The 14809-nt window shown below is 44.2% G+C and overlaps 1 protein-coding gene across 2 annotated transcripts in view; it reads left to right on the top strand.

Moving 5' to 3' along the window:
- The window catches only part of BTAF1 (B-TFIID TATA-box binding protein associated factor 1), a 927996-nt gene that overhangs the window by 367603 nt on the left and 545584 nt on the right, over positions 1 to 14809 (top strand). For both annotated transcript variants that reach the window (XM_069239796.1, XM_069239795.1), the window contains exon 16: positions 8421 to 8567. In XM_069239796.1, coding sequence (XP_069095897.1) covers positions 8421 to 8567 — 147 coding nt within the window. The remainder of the gene's footprint in view (positions 1 to 8420; positions 8568 to 14809) is intronic.

Consider the following 14809-nt stretch of genomic DNA (forward strand, 5'->3'; position numbering starts at 1 on the left):
AAGGTGGTGCATCAGAAGGAAATAGGGGTCCCCCCTACTTTGAACTTCTGTTGACCACGTTGCTTGTTCCCAATTCCGCCTTGATGTTGTGTGCCTCCCACTTAAATACACGTGATCGGCATCAGAACACCCTAGGGGAAAGGGGATAGGTGAAAGAGATACACTGGAGCCGCAGGTCTGGATCCTGACTAGTGGTGGTCCTCAGAGTCTGGATTACTTAAGATACATTACATGTCAGTCAAACAGCTCTTAACCCATGTATATACTAGTTGCAGGCTATGTGTACCTGTCAGGCTCCTCTTTGCCGCTTTAGATGGCTCTCCCCCTCTCTAGGAATTTTTGCGAAGTGATGTTAATTACCTATAATTAAATAAAACCTATAATATTTGACTACTCCCACCGTGACCCCCATATTGGTCCCACGTCACCTCAATGCCTACATAAATGTAACAGAAGTTCCATGGATATCTTGCTTGATCACCTTGCAGAGATTTCCTAAGGTGCTGACTTACTCAACGCCATAGACCTTTCAATAGATAAGAAATAATGGCAACAAATTCTCAGGCAATTAAAAAACGCACTGTACTTGGAATTCCAAGGAACACAATTTGGTGCTTTTTGATCACACAAAGCATAGGGTAAATATTATAAGATTACGGAGCAAAGTTTGTATCACTCTGGGAACATACAGTTAATATCAGTAACTCAAGCGATTGGGTTTATCACTGTTGCATCACAGCGTAAGTTGACCATAGCAATGAAACTCTGTCCATACACAGAATGTTCCATATCACCATCATCAGTTATGCAAATGTCATAATAAACTTAGCGATACAAAAGAATTTCCTTTCTGCAATATAGAGCAAGCAACAATGATAAGTGTTATTGCACGACTAGCATCCCAGTGACTTTAAACTCGAGTGATGTGCTTTCTTAGGTGCATCGCGCTCTGAAACATCCAACTGTGGAATAAAGTCAGCAAGTGTCAGGTTTTCACAAATAGCCTTTCAAGTGCAAGCAGCGCATTACTGCCTTTTTAGTAGTAAGTTCTCTTGATCTGTCTCCCCAGAAGAGGCATCCAGGATACAGGATTGAACATGAATATCAAACATGGAGAAGCAGAGACTCTCTCTGCAGCTCGTAACCTTTACAGCAAGCAATTCATTCAGGCCTGGTATGGTTTAAATACTTGCTGCATCCAGCCACAGCCAGTCTGAGTCATAGGGAGCCACAACCAGTATGAGTCATAGGTATGCTGAAGGCTTCAGCAACACGTGCCCTAAACAGGCATTGGTCTTAAACAATCATTGGTTCCAACAAACATTGGCAGCTGTAAAACCTTCTTATTGGGTTCAAACAAACATTGGTCCCTGCATATGCAGATGATTGGCTTAAGAGTTCTTTATTGGCATACGTCCAGTTTTGCAGGCCTGACACTTCCACCTGTGAAAGAGGATTGGGAGAGATCCCTCCACAAATCTAAGCAAGATGTGGTAGACTATGTACTAGGCTTATGTTCCAGGATGGCCGAGTACATGGGGAAAGCATCCAAAAACCTCTGCCAGCTAACAGCTCCAGAAGCAGTGGTATGACCAAAAGGCTGCACTGGTAGAGTTCAAACCAGGGCAAAAGGTGTGGGTTTTGGAACCTGTGGCTCCAAGGGCACTTCAGGACAGGTGGAGTGGCCTTTATCTTATCCTTCAGAAGAAAAGTGAGTAGACCCGGGCACTAGCAGGACACTCAAAGGATAATCCATGTGAAGAGCCTAGAACTTTTCTGTGACATGGCTGATGTAACCATGCTGATGGTAACTGATGAGCAGAAAAACGAATGAACCTCTCCCTGACCTCCTTTTTTAAGTTGTCTACTCAGACACCCTCACTGCCCACCAGCAGGCTGACTGCAGGCAAATCCTGCAGCGGTATGTAGGGCTCTTGTCCTAAACCCTTGGACAGACACACTGGTGCACCCATGATGTGGACACTGGAGACTTCTGCTTGTCCAATCCAAGATCCATTGGGAGTCTGACCAAATCAAGGAGAGCATCCAAGTTGAAGTCAACAAAATGCTGTATTTCGGGTATATTGAAACCTCTGACAGCCCCTGGGCTAGCCCAGTGGTCTTAATCCCCAAGCCTTATCCCTGGGGTGTGAAGAAATAAATGAGGTTCTGTGTGGGCTACAGAGGTCTCAACTCTGTCACATAGACAGATGCTCACCCCATACCCAGGGCTGATGAGCTGATAGACAAATAAGGTTGAGCAAAGTTTGAGTACTTTTGACTTAATTGCAGGGTACTGGCAAATTCTCCTGGCACCAGGAGCAAAAGAAAAGACTGCATTCTCCACACCTGATGGGCATTATCAGTTCACTGTTATGCCTTTGGTTTAAAGAATGCTCCTGCCACCTTCCAAAGGTTGGTGAATCAAGTCCTTGCTGGATTTTAGCCTTTATTGCAGCATGTCTAAATGACATTGCTGTCTTTAGCTCTACCTGGCGGGACCACCTGGTCAATCTTGGGAAGGTTGTGCAGTCCCTGCAGTCTCCAGGCCTCCGTATTGAGGCATCCAAATGCCAGTTAGGACAGGGTGCTGTTGTATACGTAGGCTGCCTTGTGGGTTTAGGCTAAGTGTAACCCTCAGAGGCCAAGATCCAGACAATTCCGGACTGGGAAGCTCCTGACACCCAGGCTCAAGTAAGGGCATTCTTTGGCTTGACTGGATATTACACAAGGTTTGTGAAGGGATGTGGGTCCATAGTGACCCCATCCTCACAGAACTCTCCTCCAAGAAGATGCCCAGAAAAGTAAACTGGACAGTTGGATGTTGAAAGGCCTTTGTCGCCCTAGAAGAGTCCATCTGCTCAGCACCAGTTCTCAAATCTCCAGACTACTCTAAGCAGTTCATTGTGAAGACAGGTGCCTCTGAACTTGGGATAGGAGCAGTCCTGGCCCAAACCAACAATGAAGGCCATGACCAGCCTGTTGCATTCATTAGCAGGAGGTAACTCCGTAGGGAACAGCGTTGAAGTGCCATTGAGAGGGAGGCCCTAGCTGTGGTTTGGTCCCTGAAGAAGTAGAGACCATTCTTGTTTGGTACTCAGTTCATTGTTGAAACTGACCAGATGGCTTATGCAGATGAAAGGTGAGAACCATAAACTTTTGAGGTGATCCATCTCCCTACAGGGAATGGACTTTACAGTGGAACACAGACCTGGGACTGCCCATGCAGATGGACTTTCCAGGTTCTTTCACTTAGACAGTGAGGAATCTCTTGGGAAACGTTAGTCTCATCCTCTTTCATTTGCTAGAGGGTTGTGTAGGAAAATGCCCCTCTTGGAATGGTTACCCCCAAACCCTGCCCTCCACTACGCCCACCCCACCCAGTTTTTGCCTGATAGCTTATGCTAACTTGATTGAATGTGTGCTTCGATTCTGCTAACCAGGTCCCAGCACCTGTGTTCTGTTCCTAAACTGTACCATTGCTTCCACAATTGGCATACCCCTGGCATACAGCTAAGTCCCTTGTAAAAGGTACCAGTGGTACCAAGGGCCCTGTGGCCAGGGAGGGGTCTCTAAGGGCTGCAGCATGTGTTGTGCTACCCTAAGTGGCCCCTCACCTAACACATGCACACTGACATTGCAGATTGTGTGTTGGTGGGGAGAAAAAGTTATGGTCGACGTGGCATCCCCCTCGGGGTGCCATGCTTACTAACCACTGCCCCAAGGCAGGGTGCACTATACCACAGATGAGGGCATAGCTTTATGCCCCTACAGTGTCTTAGTCTATTCTTAGACCCTGTAAGTGCAGTGTAGCCATATTGAGTACATGGGCCTGGTAGTTTGGCAATATGAACTTCACAGCTCCATGATGGCTTAACTGAGTGCTGGGAAGTTTGCTATCAAACTTCTCAGTTCGACAAACCCACACTAATCTCAGTGTTGGATTTATTGTAAAATGCACAAACAGGACATCTTTGTGATGCCCTCTATAATTCACTCTAGTGTGTGGCTGACAGGTCTATGCCAACCTGCCACTACCAGGCTAGTTTCTGACCCCATTCGGTGAGAACCTTTGTTCTGTCAGGAGTTGGGGACGAAGCCTGCTCTTGGTGGAGGCGCTTCACACCTCCCCCTACAGGAACACCAACATTTGGTAGTGAGCCTCAAATGGTTCCTGCCTTTAGTTTTGCTGCCTGAGAGCTAGTGGAGATGCCTGCCACCTGAACCAGGCCCCACTTTTGGTGGCTGGTCCAATGGGGAAAATTAGTAAATACCAGGAGGATTGTCCCTCAGCAGGGACCACCTCTAGGGTGCCCAGAACTGAGGTGAACACCTGGCAAAATCCTCTGTTGCTTTGGAGGGTGATAGCCAATAGGGTTAAGATGTGCCCTCCTCCCCAAAGGGAGTGGGCACAGGAATGGTGTAGCCACTCTCTGGTCAGTAGCCATTAGCTTCTACTCTCTGACCTCTATAATGCCTATAAATCTAGTATTGGAGGGCATCCTTGAACCGTGCTCTTCAGCTTCCTGGCGACCTGAAAGGAGGACTGAAGAGCCGCTCCAGCAGAGAAGACTCCAGACGACAACTGACTTGGCCCCAGCCCTACTGGCCTGTCTGGAGCTTCAAGACTCCTGCTACAAAAAGGTGATGCATCCTGCAGGACCAGCGACTGCTACAAATCCCCAGAAGACTACCTGCTTGGCTAAGGATCAAGACCTTCCGTGGGATCAATAAGAGCACATGAACTGCTGTTTCATATGTAGAGAACTTTGTTACGTATGTTGCTTTTCGTGCTGTTAATCAGTTTCAAAATTTGATTTTATGTACAGCAACGAACTTGGCTTCATACGCATGTGATGAATGAGTTGTTCTCATTAGCCACAGCAATACCTTTTCCGCTTACAGGAGAACTGCCATCTCTTACCACTATGCCCCCATTGTTAAATGTTATGGTGTTGCAGTTTATTGCATGTAATTTCTTCAAATGCCAAAAAACTGATTTAAAAAAAACAAAAAACTAAGTGATTTTATCTTTGGAGGTAGGGAATGCTGAAATTTAGCCAAAGCACAGGGAAGGTAGTGCCACCAGTGGTTGTCTTCCTGTAAGCTGTGCAATTGTAGTGGGCCACTATGAAACTTATGTTCTTGGTTGGGAATATTTTGTTATTTTGCTTTAGTGAATTTTGGTCCTTTGTGATAATTAGCTCTGAATGATGCACAGCAATTTGATAGAGGCTCTGTAGGTCTAGTGTAGAGCCTTCAGGACCAGAGAAATGTGGATTTGTACATTTACATTTCGAAGTGGTCTTGCTGCAGAATTTTGGATCATTCAGAGCCTTCTGATAGTTGAAAAATATACTGTGGTATAATCTGTTAGCACAGTCAAATTTTGAAACAATGAGTGATGTACTTTTACATTTTGATGAAATCCATGATGTGGAAAGATATTTGTTTTAAGTGTAGAAAATTGATTGGGACATCATGTTCACTAGAGTATTCATTGAAAGTGTGGAGTCAGGGTCCCAGTTCATCTTAACCAGAAAGATAGGTCATAGTTTATCCAGTCACCCCAGGTCAGGAATTTAGCTTGAAGTGATTCCATGTCCACAGCAGGTGTTAAGTTTTGATGTTCTGAGGTCCTTAGGATTTTGTAGTTTGAGAATTCTGCCTCTGCAGAGTTGGCGCAGGTGAATTTGGAACTGTTGATAATATTTAGCAGTGGCTTCATGTGTATGTTAAAGGGTAGTCATGTCATGGTGTACTGTCAGAAACTGCTGAAACGTCTATGAGTAGTAATGACTGTGATCAATGCCTGTGTTGATTGAATCAATGTTTTTTTGAAAATGTGTGGATGGCAGGGGTCTGAAGGGCTAGCCTTCTGTAGGTCTCACAATTTTGAGGTATTAATTTCTTGGAAGGCTGCTACAGATGGAGGTTGAGTTGTGATTGTTAGCTGTATAAGAAAGGAGGCATTATTTATCTTGGTGTTTAGATGAGAATCCACTGTATCGGGTTTGTTTAGATAATGTGTTACTAGTTCATTGCAGAATTATTGTTTTAAGTGGGGTGGAGATTTGAATGTGGAATGTGGATTTGAATTCTGGAGTTCCTTGACTGAGCATTTGGCATTGTTGATCGTGTTGGAGTAGTGGATTCTTTTGGCCTTCTTTATATAAGGTTTGCACGTTTGGTTGTAAGTACGTTTGTAGAGACACTTTGTCTTGATAATGCTTGAACTTGAGCCATCTGCGTTGAAGTGTTGAGGGTTGCACTTTCATTTTTTCAGCTCTTCAATCATCCAAGGGGCCATCTTCCTTTTCCTTATTTCAAAGTTGTCTTTGGAATTAGTATTTCAAAGGCTGAGGACATCCATTCTTAGTTTCTTTCCACAGTTTTTCTGTTTTTGTTAGGTGTGATTCCAATTACTCCATATTTAGTTTGTTCTACTTTCTATAGGTTATAGTGGGCTGGTGGGCTTTAGTCTGTTTGGTGATTATCTTGATTGAGAAAACAATGTGGCGATGAGCCCATATAACAGTTGAGTTTGAGCTTTTTTTAATAGAGGTTAGTTCAGAATTGGAGAAAAGTGCTTCCAATTTATGTCCTGCTCTATAGGTGGGTCCCGAGAACTATTGTAAATTGTGTGTATTTAAATCTTATTTGATAGTGTTTGGCGATCCCACTTATGCTGCAAGTTAGACTAAATTATATGCATGAGCAAATTGTTTGGCATAGTCTGTACAGGTGTTAACAACCCTTTAATTATAGACTGATACTAAACGTATCAGAGTGCTACCAAATATATAGACCTAAAGGAAGCAGTTGTTGAGATGTCATTCAAAATATTATTCGTGAACAATTAAGGATTTTGTCTTACATGGAAGCATGGAAATGTCATTTGGATAACCTATTCATTTTCACCTCCAAGAGTAAAATATGTTGTGTAAACATACATTGTTGCACTTCGCAGAATATAGTCTGATTGCTTGTAATGTGTGCGCACATGCACGTAATGTGTGCATTGCATTATTGATGCATTCTAAAACAGGTCTTCAGCTTTGATTTTATCATGCTTTAAAGGACTCAGGAAGTCCCATGAAGAAATTGTCGATCAGGGAATTTTTCAAAGCGACACTGTATAGGTGTCGCTTGGAGAACTTTATGATTCAAACCAATAAGTCTGCATAATTCATCTCCAGAAGCCTGGGTCAATAGCTTAAAAACACAGCAAGGGGACATCTCTTCATCTATTACACCTGTAATATTTTAGCCAGTCATTGCATTATCCTTTGACAATTATTCAGTAAGTAACCCTTATTCAGCACAAAGTCAGAAAATAAAATACTGGGACAGATGGCATTTGTCTTACAAAAACGAAATACAAAAGTATCAAACAAAATGTATTTATCTTTTAAATTGTTCCTTGCCACAGAATAGCACCTAGCACAGCCTATACGAGATATCATATAGAACAAAATACAAGATTTTACATAGTATACTGTTGGTCAGCTATAACTATTTCAATAATTGAAAATATTTAAAGAAATTCCTATATCATTTTTGCGTGCTACTGTTCACGTTTTGGTCGTATACATCATTTCCCATGGGACATCATCAGGTTTGGAGTGTTCACAGTAATACCTCATTGATGATTGACGAAAACAGTCCAAACAAATCCTAAGTTAGAATAACCACTGCATCTGCTTGTACAGCTGGAATACAAGTTTAGTTACTGAAATAATTAGAAAGGCAGCATGTAAGCCTATGCTGCTTAGTATTCACAATTCAAGTTCTCCACAGTAAGTCTCTCCCATCTCGTACAAAAGCTCATTAAATTCAAGGGTTGACCAAACCACTGGTGTGTTGTACGCAGCATGCACTGCAACTAGTTCTCATACATATATCTCACGTCGCAGGACCAATGCAATGCTGATTTATGCGTGTGATATGCACTGTCCAACGGTATATTATGCATGGACCTAAATAGTGTTTTTTATTGTGTGACTGTGTCGCATGGTTTGTTAGGTTCTTCTTTTATCGTTGATGGACTTTAACATGTAAATAAATGTGCTTTATTTCATGTGTAAAAAAAATAAAATAAAACTGCCAGCCCTTGAAATGTCTAAATGCAGCAGACAGCACTTTATAGGTGACTTAACATTTACAGAGTGGGAGGTGTTTATTGCTCAAATTGTACAGTATGTTGTTTAATCCTTTTGAGTGCAAACTATTACTTAGAACAAGTTAATCACGCAATAGATAATGTGCTGTGCGGGCGTCTTCGTGTTCTCAGCAGAAAATCCGACATTCTTTGTACCTCCTCTCCCACCGCCCTGCTTATTTGTATAATAAATTGTTTATTGCTGTGACTTGTTTCGTCCTACATGATCAGTTAGAATTTGGCATTTGTTATTTTGTAGGTGTGGCAAGAACTGACCAAGACTTCAGTACAATACGTAGTTGCAGCCGCATGTCCATGGATGGGAGCTTGGCTTTGCTTAATGATGCAGCCTTCCCACTTGCCTATTGACTTGAACATGTTGCTCGAAGTGAAGGCAAGAACAAAGGTAAAAAGTTGGTTATTTAACATTTTGTATTCAAATATCAGTGCTATGGAACTCTGCCACCATGAGCACATCCCTCCAAAGGATTTTCTCTGTACTACCGATCACCATCCCACACTTAATATGCACCCCTTCTGCGCTCCCTAGCTTAAATAATTCTCAATATAATTACATAGCATGGTCCTTCTTGTTTTACGTACGTAAGGTTGTCTCTGTCAAAAGTCTGTTTTTTGTGACACTCCTGAGCTCTTGAATAATGTACCTGCTTCTGAACAAGATATGGTAGTTGTGTGCTGTTATTTGTGATTATTATTAAATTAATTTCTAAAGCTCTCGATTGCCTGAAAGGTCTCTAGTCGCTGAGACCACACGGTTACAGCATCCTTTCTTGCCAGCATTTACAAAGTGAACAGTCAAGTTTAAACTGACAGAGGTCCACAAACGTTTGCAGAGAAATTGGCAGGCATTTCAATAGATGTGCAGCCTGTACCTAAAACGCCCTGCCCGATCGCAGCAGACTATTAGGTCAGTACCTTATCAGCTTTTTCCTCAAGTAGACAGGTCCTGTCAACAATCGAGAGAGATTTGAAAATAATCCTATTTGCTACCAGTAACCAGTTCAGTTTCTTTAACGCAGAGAAGGCACATACAATTTGAAGGAATGACCGGGCCAGACGAGCTAGCCATTTAATAAAATCTGATGCTCCCAGGAGCACAGAATTACCATAGTTAAACTGAGTATAGTAGCTTGAGCAGTCAAAGATCTGTGTTCAAACGGGGAGGTAGAAGCTTCTGGGGAGCTATAATGAAAAAAGGGTAGACGCAAGCCTATTCATGTGAGCAATTAAGGAAAGATCACTATAAAAAAAGAAACAAAGGTTCCTGACGTCCGAGGGGCCTGCCTGTGGAAAGTTGGATTGAGGAGGCCAAAAGTCTACCTGTACTGCCCGAGGGATCTTATTAGCAGCGTAGCAGAGTACCTTCTTTTTATCCTAATTAAATTTGAGGGAATTCGGAGTTGACTAATTGGCTACTTTACACATACATAAGTCATACGGTATGGGCATATTGGATCCACAGATATTGTGGGTATCATCTGTGTAATTCAAAAAGATTTCCCCAGATGGCGAAGTAGCTTCACAAATGGCCAGAGTAAATATTGAATAAAGTGGTGCTCAATACGGACCTCTGGGCCACCCCGTTTCGTGCATCGAAAGTCTGAATAATACAATGGGAGATGAATCACATGAGCTTTAGTGTCAGCTTTACCCTTTGTGCTGATTTCAGATAGCCTCAAATTCAGTTTCTCATTGGAGATCGTATTGAATGCAGCCGATGAATCTAATTATACAAGGACCACAAAGTTTCTTAGTTGTCAGCTGTCATCCTCTGTCCATCCAGGACGGGGATAAATGAAATGTTTGTACCATGCAATGGGCATAAACACGACTGGGCTGGATCCAGCAGCTCATTATTCTCAGAAGTGGCATCACCTTTACATTTTCTTTTTGTTTTTTTTGTTTAACCGCCACGAGGAAGACCAAGGTATTGCTGACCGGGCAAAGAACTTCTGTTAGAGTACCAGCCAAAGAATGGTTCTCTTTAGGTGGCATCACATCATCAGGGGAACCTGATGTAGTAGATTGTTATTGTAAATTGTATATCTATAGTGCTTACTACCCCTGACGACACATTGAAGGACTATGCGGCGAGTAGCACACTACTCCTGAAACCAAGATGTGAGATTAGTATTGTAGTACTGTAGGAAAGTAACACCTTTCTGACAGTTACCCCCACTTTTTGCCTGGTGTCAGTGTGTTTAGACTGTAGTATACTGGGATCCTGCTAACTAGAACTTCAGTGTTCTCTCCCCTAAATGTAATTCGTAAGTGTATTTCACACAGCACAATTGGCACACTGGTGTACCCATGTAAGTCCCTAGTATATGGGACTTGGGTACCCAGGGCATTGGTATGCCAGGGATCCCCCATGGCCTGCAGCATGTATTATGCCACCCATGGGATCCCATGCATACTGCAGCCTGTGTGAAATGGTGCATGCATCACTCCAGATATAAGAATTCCCTGGTATCATGGTCACTACACTCTGACCCTATAAGTCACCACTAAGGTAGGCCTTTCAGTCCAAGGGCAGGGTACATGGTTCTAAGTTTGAGGGCACCCCTTCATGAGCAGAGATGCCCCTAAAAATAAAACCTCTGATTCCATTTTCTGGGCTTTGTAAGTGTGGGTAAGCCATTTTGAGATATGTAGAAGACACTGTTCAACACAAGTTGTCCAACTACTTAATGGCTTCACCAAATCTAGTCATGTTTGGTATCTTGCAACTACACCGATTCCAGTGCTAGTTGCATTATACCATGTACTCTCGGGGTTTCCTAGGGGATCTTCCAGCCTGTGCTGCTGCCAACCCCAGACACTGTGCTGCCCTCCTGCTGCTGAGCCTAACTTGGGCAGGGATAGGCAGAACAACGGATTTCCTGCAGAGGAGAGGTGTGACCACCTCTCCTTTAGAAATAGATGTCTCCGGGATGGGGTGGGGTTGACTCTGAGCACCACCAGACTGCTGTGGAAGGCACATTTGGTTCCCACCTTGCATAAACTGGTTTTACTCCAACACACACCACATGGGATTTACCACCCCCTATCCAACTTCTCCCCTAGGGAGGTAACCAGAACTCTTAACAGGTTGCAACTTGATTCTGCCATCTTGAAAATATGATGAGCAGAGGGCCCTTGGAGCCTCTCATTGGTTAGTCCAGCTAGGTGTTGTCCCTGACCTCCCCCACCCTGATAGGTGGGTCACTGCAGAAAAAGTCCAACCCCCATCCTGGGTTACTTAAGGGCTACCCTAGGAATGGACCCTAGATCAGTCTGTCGATTTTGTCCCTGGAACAGTCTGAAGACTTCCTGCAAGACACTTCTGCAACCTGAACACCTGAACCACTGCAGGTATTCGCTGGGAACTGAGAGCAAGACTGTAAGCAGTAGGAGCAACTTTGTTTCCTAGTTCTGCAACCTCCATAGCCGTGTGTCTTTAAAAGTCATGACTCCCTTGGAGTGAAGGAGTCACCCCCCCTGCATCTGCAGGTACCTCAGCGTCAATTACTGGTTTGTGGATCCTCCTGTTCCATGATTTGTCAAGGCTCTACAACACGGATGGTGGTTCTGCGGCTCCCTAATGTCTTATCTGTTATTTTTGCAACTGAGGAGTCTGATCTTACTGGAGCTGCTTAGCTGGAACACCAGTGAACTGCATCTGTTTGTCGTTGCCAAGGCTTGTTGGCTCTTCAGTCTAAATACTTCCTAGCTTCAAGAAGCCCCAGCCTCAAGCATCACATAGCACCAGGAACAAAGTCCTCCCTGCAACTCCAACGATGTGGGCATCCCTCTTACCTGTGCTGCTGAGGCCTCCCTGCGACTCTGTGCCTGCTGCCAGAGAGTTTTCCTCTGGGTCCAATGATTCCTGCTGGATCCCCTGCTTGCTGAGGGCTGGCCCTGATCTACCTACAAAGGCCAAATCTCCTGGACCTAGCTGGTCCCCAAATCCAGCAACACTCCATGTACCGCTTTCTTGAATTTTCCGAGGCTTGTTAGTGGTTTTGCTGACCATTTATCCTTCTGCAATCCAAGGACTGGCATGGGACAACTTGTGTGACAGCTCGTGGACGACCCCTGGTGTCTTCCTGCATCGCCTGGAATCCACAGCTGTGCTTCTTCGACCACTGTCCAACAAGAAAGCAGTACCAAGAAGGTTGGGCACTGCACCGCCTGGGCGCCACCTGGTGGTCTGGACTCTGTCCCCTCTTTCCTTCGGTCCTCTTCTGGGATCCACACCTGGGTTCCACCGACCTGGTCCACAGGTCACAACAGCAGCTGGACAACTGAGGCCCCCATTGACTTTAACTGAAAGTTCTGACACAACTGCAACGCTATGCACCTGAGCTCCTTGGTGTAGGTACACCACTTCTCTGGGTATCCATGGATGGAGACACTCTTGAACCTCTGTTATCCCAATGGGGTTCCTCTGGGAAGGCCCTAAAACTCGAACAATCCAACCGCTACTTCCCCATGTTATCCTATTGACAAATAACCTGGGTATCATCTATGCACACGGATGCCTGGGGAAACCTGCTTATTTACATTTGGTGTTCTAGTGCTTCCCCAGTCCTAAAGTGGTATTTTGGGTTGGTAGTGATTGTTACTTTCTATTTACTTAGTAAATGGATTGGCCTCCCCATAGGATCCCATGTTATTTTATGCCTGTACTTACCTGTTTCTCAGTCTATATTTGCATGTTCATATCTCCGGTTAGATACAACAAAGTTAGTTTAGTGTTAGTGTTATAATAAATGCTACAGTATTTTCCTAACACTAGTGTGGTTCTTCCTTGTGTATACTTCACTGACTGGCTTGTGTGGTATTTGCAACTGCTTTACACCCTCCTGGATAAGCCTTGGCTGCTCTCCACAGCTACCCTTTGATGGCTCTGAATATCTAGAATCTCTTATACTATCAATAAGTGTTTCCCGGACTCAGTGCTAGGTGCCTCACCTATAGTTGTACACCATATACTGAGCCAGCCTCTTACAAGTGCATTTTTCTTTTCACATTTAGTTTTGTGCTCTTGATTTCTTTTGTGTTTAGTAAAGTTTAGAGTAGGGATTAAATAATCTGAATGGATTTGAAAGGTGGGGTGGAAATAGTAAATCATTTTTTTAATTGGTGGTCGTGTGCCTGTTGAGTGGCATGGCTAAATAAAGGAGTGTAAAGTTTGAAAAGGATGTTTAGGGGTTAAGTCAGTAAAGTTTGAGATGAATCGGAGGTATGGGAATTGTTTATTTTTTAAAAAAAATTTTTTCAAACCTAAAAATAGCACCAAGGACGTGGCCAGCCAAGATGGCAGAGTGGACGTGATCCACATGGACTCTGCTCCAATGATACCTGGAAATCAAGGATAGTGACTCCAAATTGTGGTGAATTATCTACCCTCGAGATTCTGTGCCAGTGATGTGTGAGGGCACCTGCAAGGGCTGCTTTTTGTACTCTGGGAAGCCAAAAAAGTGACAAGACGGCCCCACCGAGTATGGTGCACATCAACCGCAACACATCAGATCCAACAGGCCTGAAGTTCCAATAGATGGGGCAGTAGTGACCAACGGGCCCTGATCGTGTCAGAATGTATTATTGGGGGGGGGGGGGGAGGACCAGATGAAGGTGAGTAAGAGTGCCAAGGCAATTATGTTCAGCATTAACTGGATGAGCAGCGACGCGAAATAGACAGACCTGCAGTGCCTTCGATAATCCTAACTCTTACCTGCGAAGTGCAGCAACTACTTTGATCTTGCTGCCTCTTCCTTCTGATGGGGGGTGGGGGGCTTGGTGCTGTCCTCGCCAGGCCTGTCTGGACTCTACTGGCCATCCATACAACCTTAGGGTGCCTGGTGCCCACGGTCAAGTGGCTATCCCCCTACACAGACCTACAGTTGAGACCTGAATACACTGTAGCACGCACCGACTGCTGACAGCTGTATTACAGAGTCACAGACCTGAGGGACTCCCTGACCTTCCCTGCACTATACTTTCAAGGTTAACACCTAGAAAGTGACTCACAACTGATCTGCAGATGTTTCGGTCGTCCACTAACTCTTGCTGCACTTCCTACAAATTTATAGTGGTCCTTGCTGATCACCAACGCTGCCTTTATGCCACCAACAAAAGCTCAACCCAGTAGTCTCAAGCGACTTTGCTCCTACGTAAGCGAGAGACGGCATCTCGGCAGTGAGTCAGAACCTTACAATGGCCCTCACCAATGAACAACTCTTGTCCTCTTTGAGAGGGAGCTCCAAGAGGACCTAAAGACTGATTTAGCATCCACACTTGAATCCTTCAAATCTGAAATCAGCACGAAACTTACCTCACTACAGCAAGATGTGGACTCAGTGGGCACTAGAACCCTAGATCTTGGTGATAAAGCCCAGGGATTGGAACATCAAGCCAGCCAGATGGACTCTTCAAATGACTTATTCAACATGCAACTCCAGGCTTTCCTCCTGAAATAGGAAGACCTAAAAAGCAGGTCTTCGAGAGAACATTTAAATCTGCAATTTGGAGGAGGGAGCGGAAGCCTAGACTTAGAAGCATTGGTAATTAGCCTGTTCTCAGACGTGCCAGGTGAAGGTCAGACTAAGATTAAACTTGATGGTGTCTTCTATGTAGGACTGA

This window comes from Pleurodeles waltl, chromosome 6 (genome assembly GCF_031143425.1).
Source record: "Pleurodeles waltl isolate 20211129_DDA chromosome 6, aPleWal1.hap1.20221129, whole genome shotgun sequence".
Classification (NCBI taxonomy): Eukaryota; Metazoa; Chordata; class Amphibia; order Caudata; family Salamandridae; genus Pleurodeles; species Pleurodeles waltl.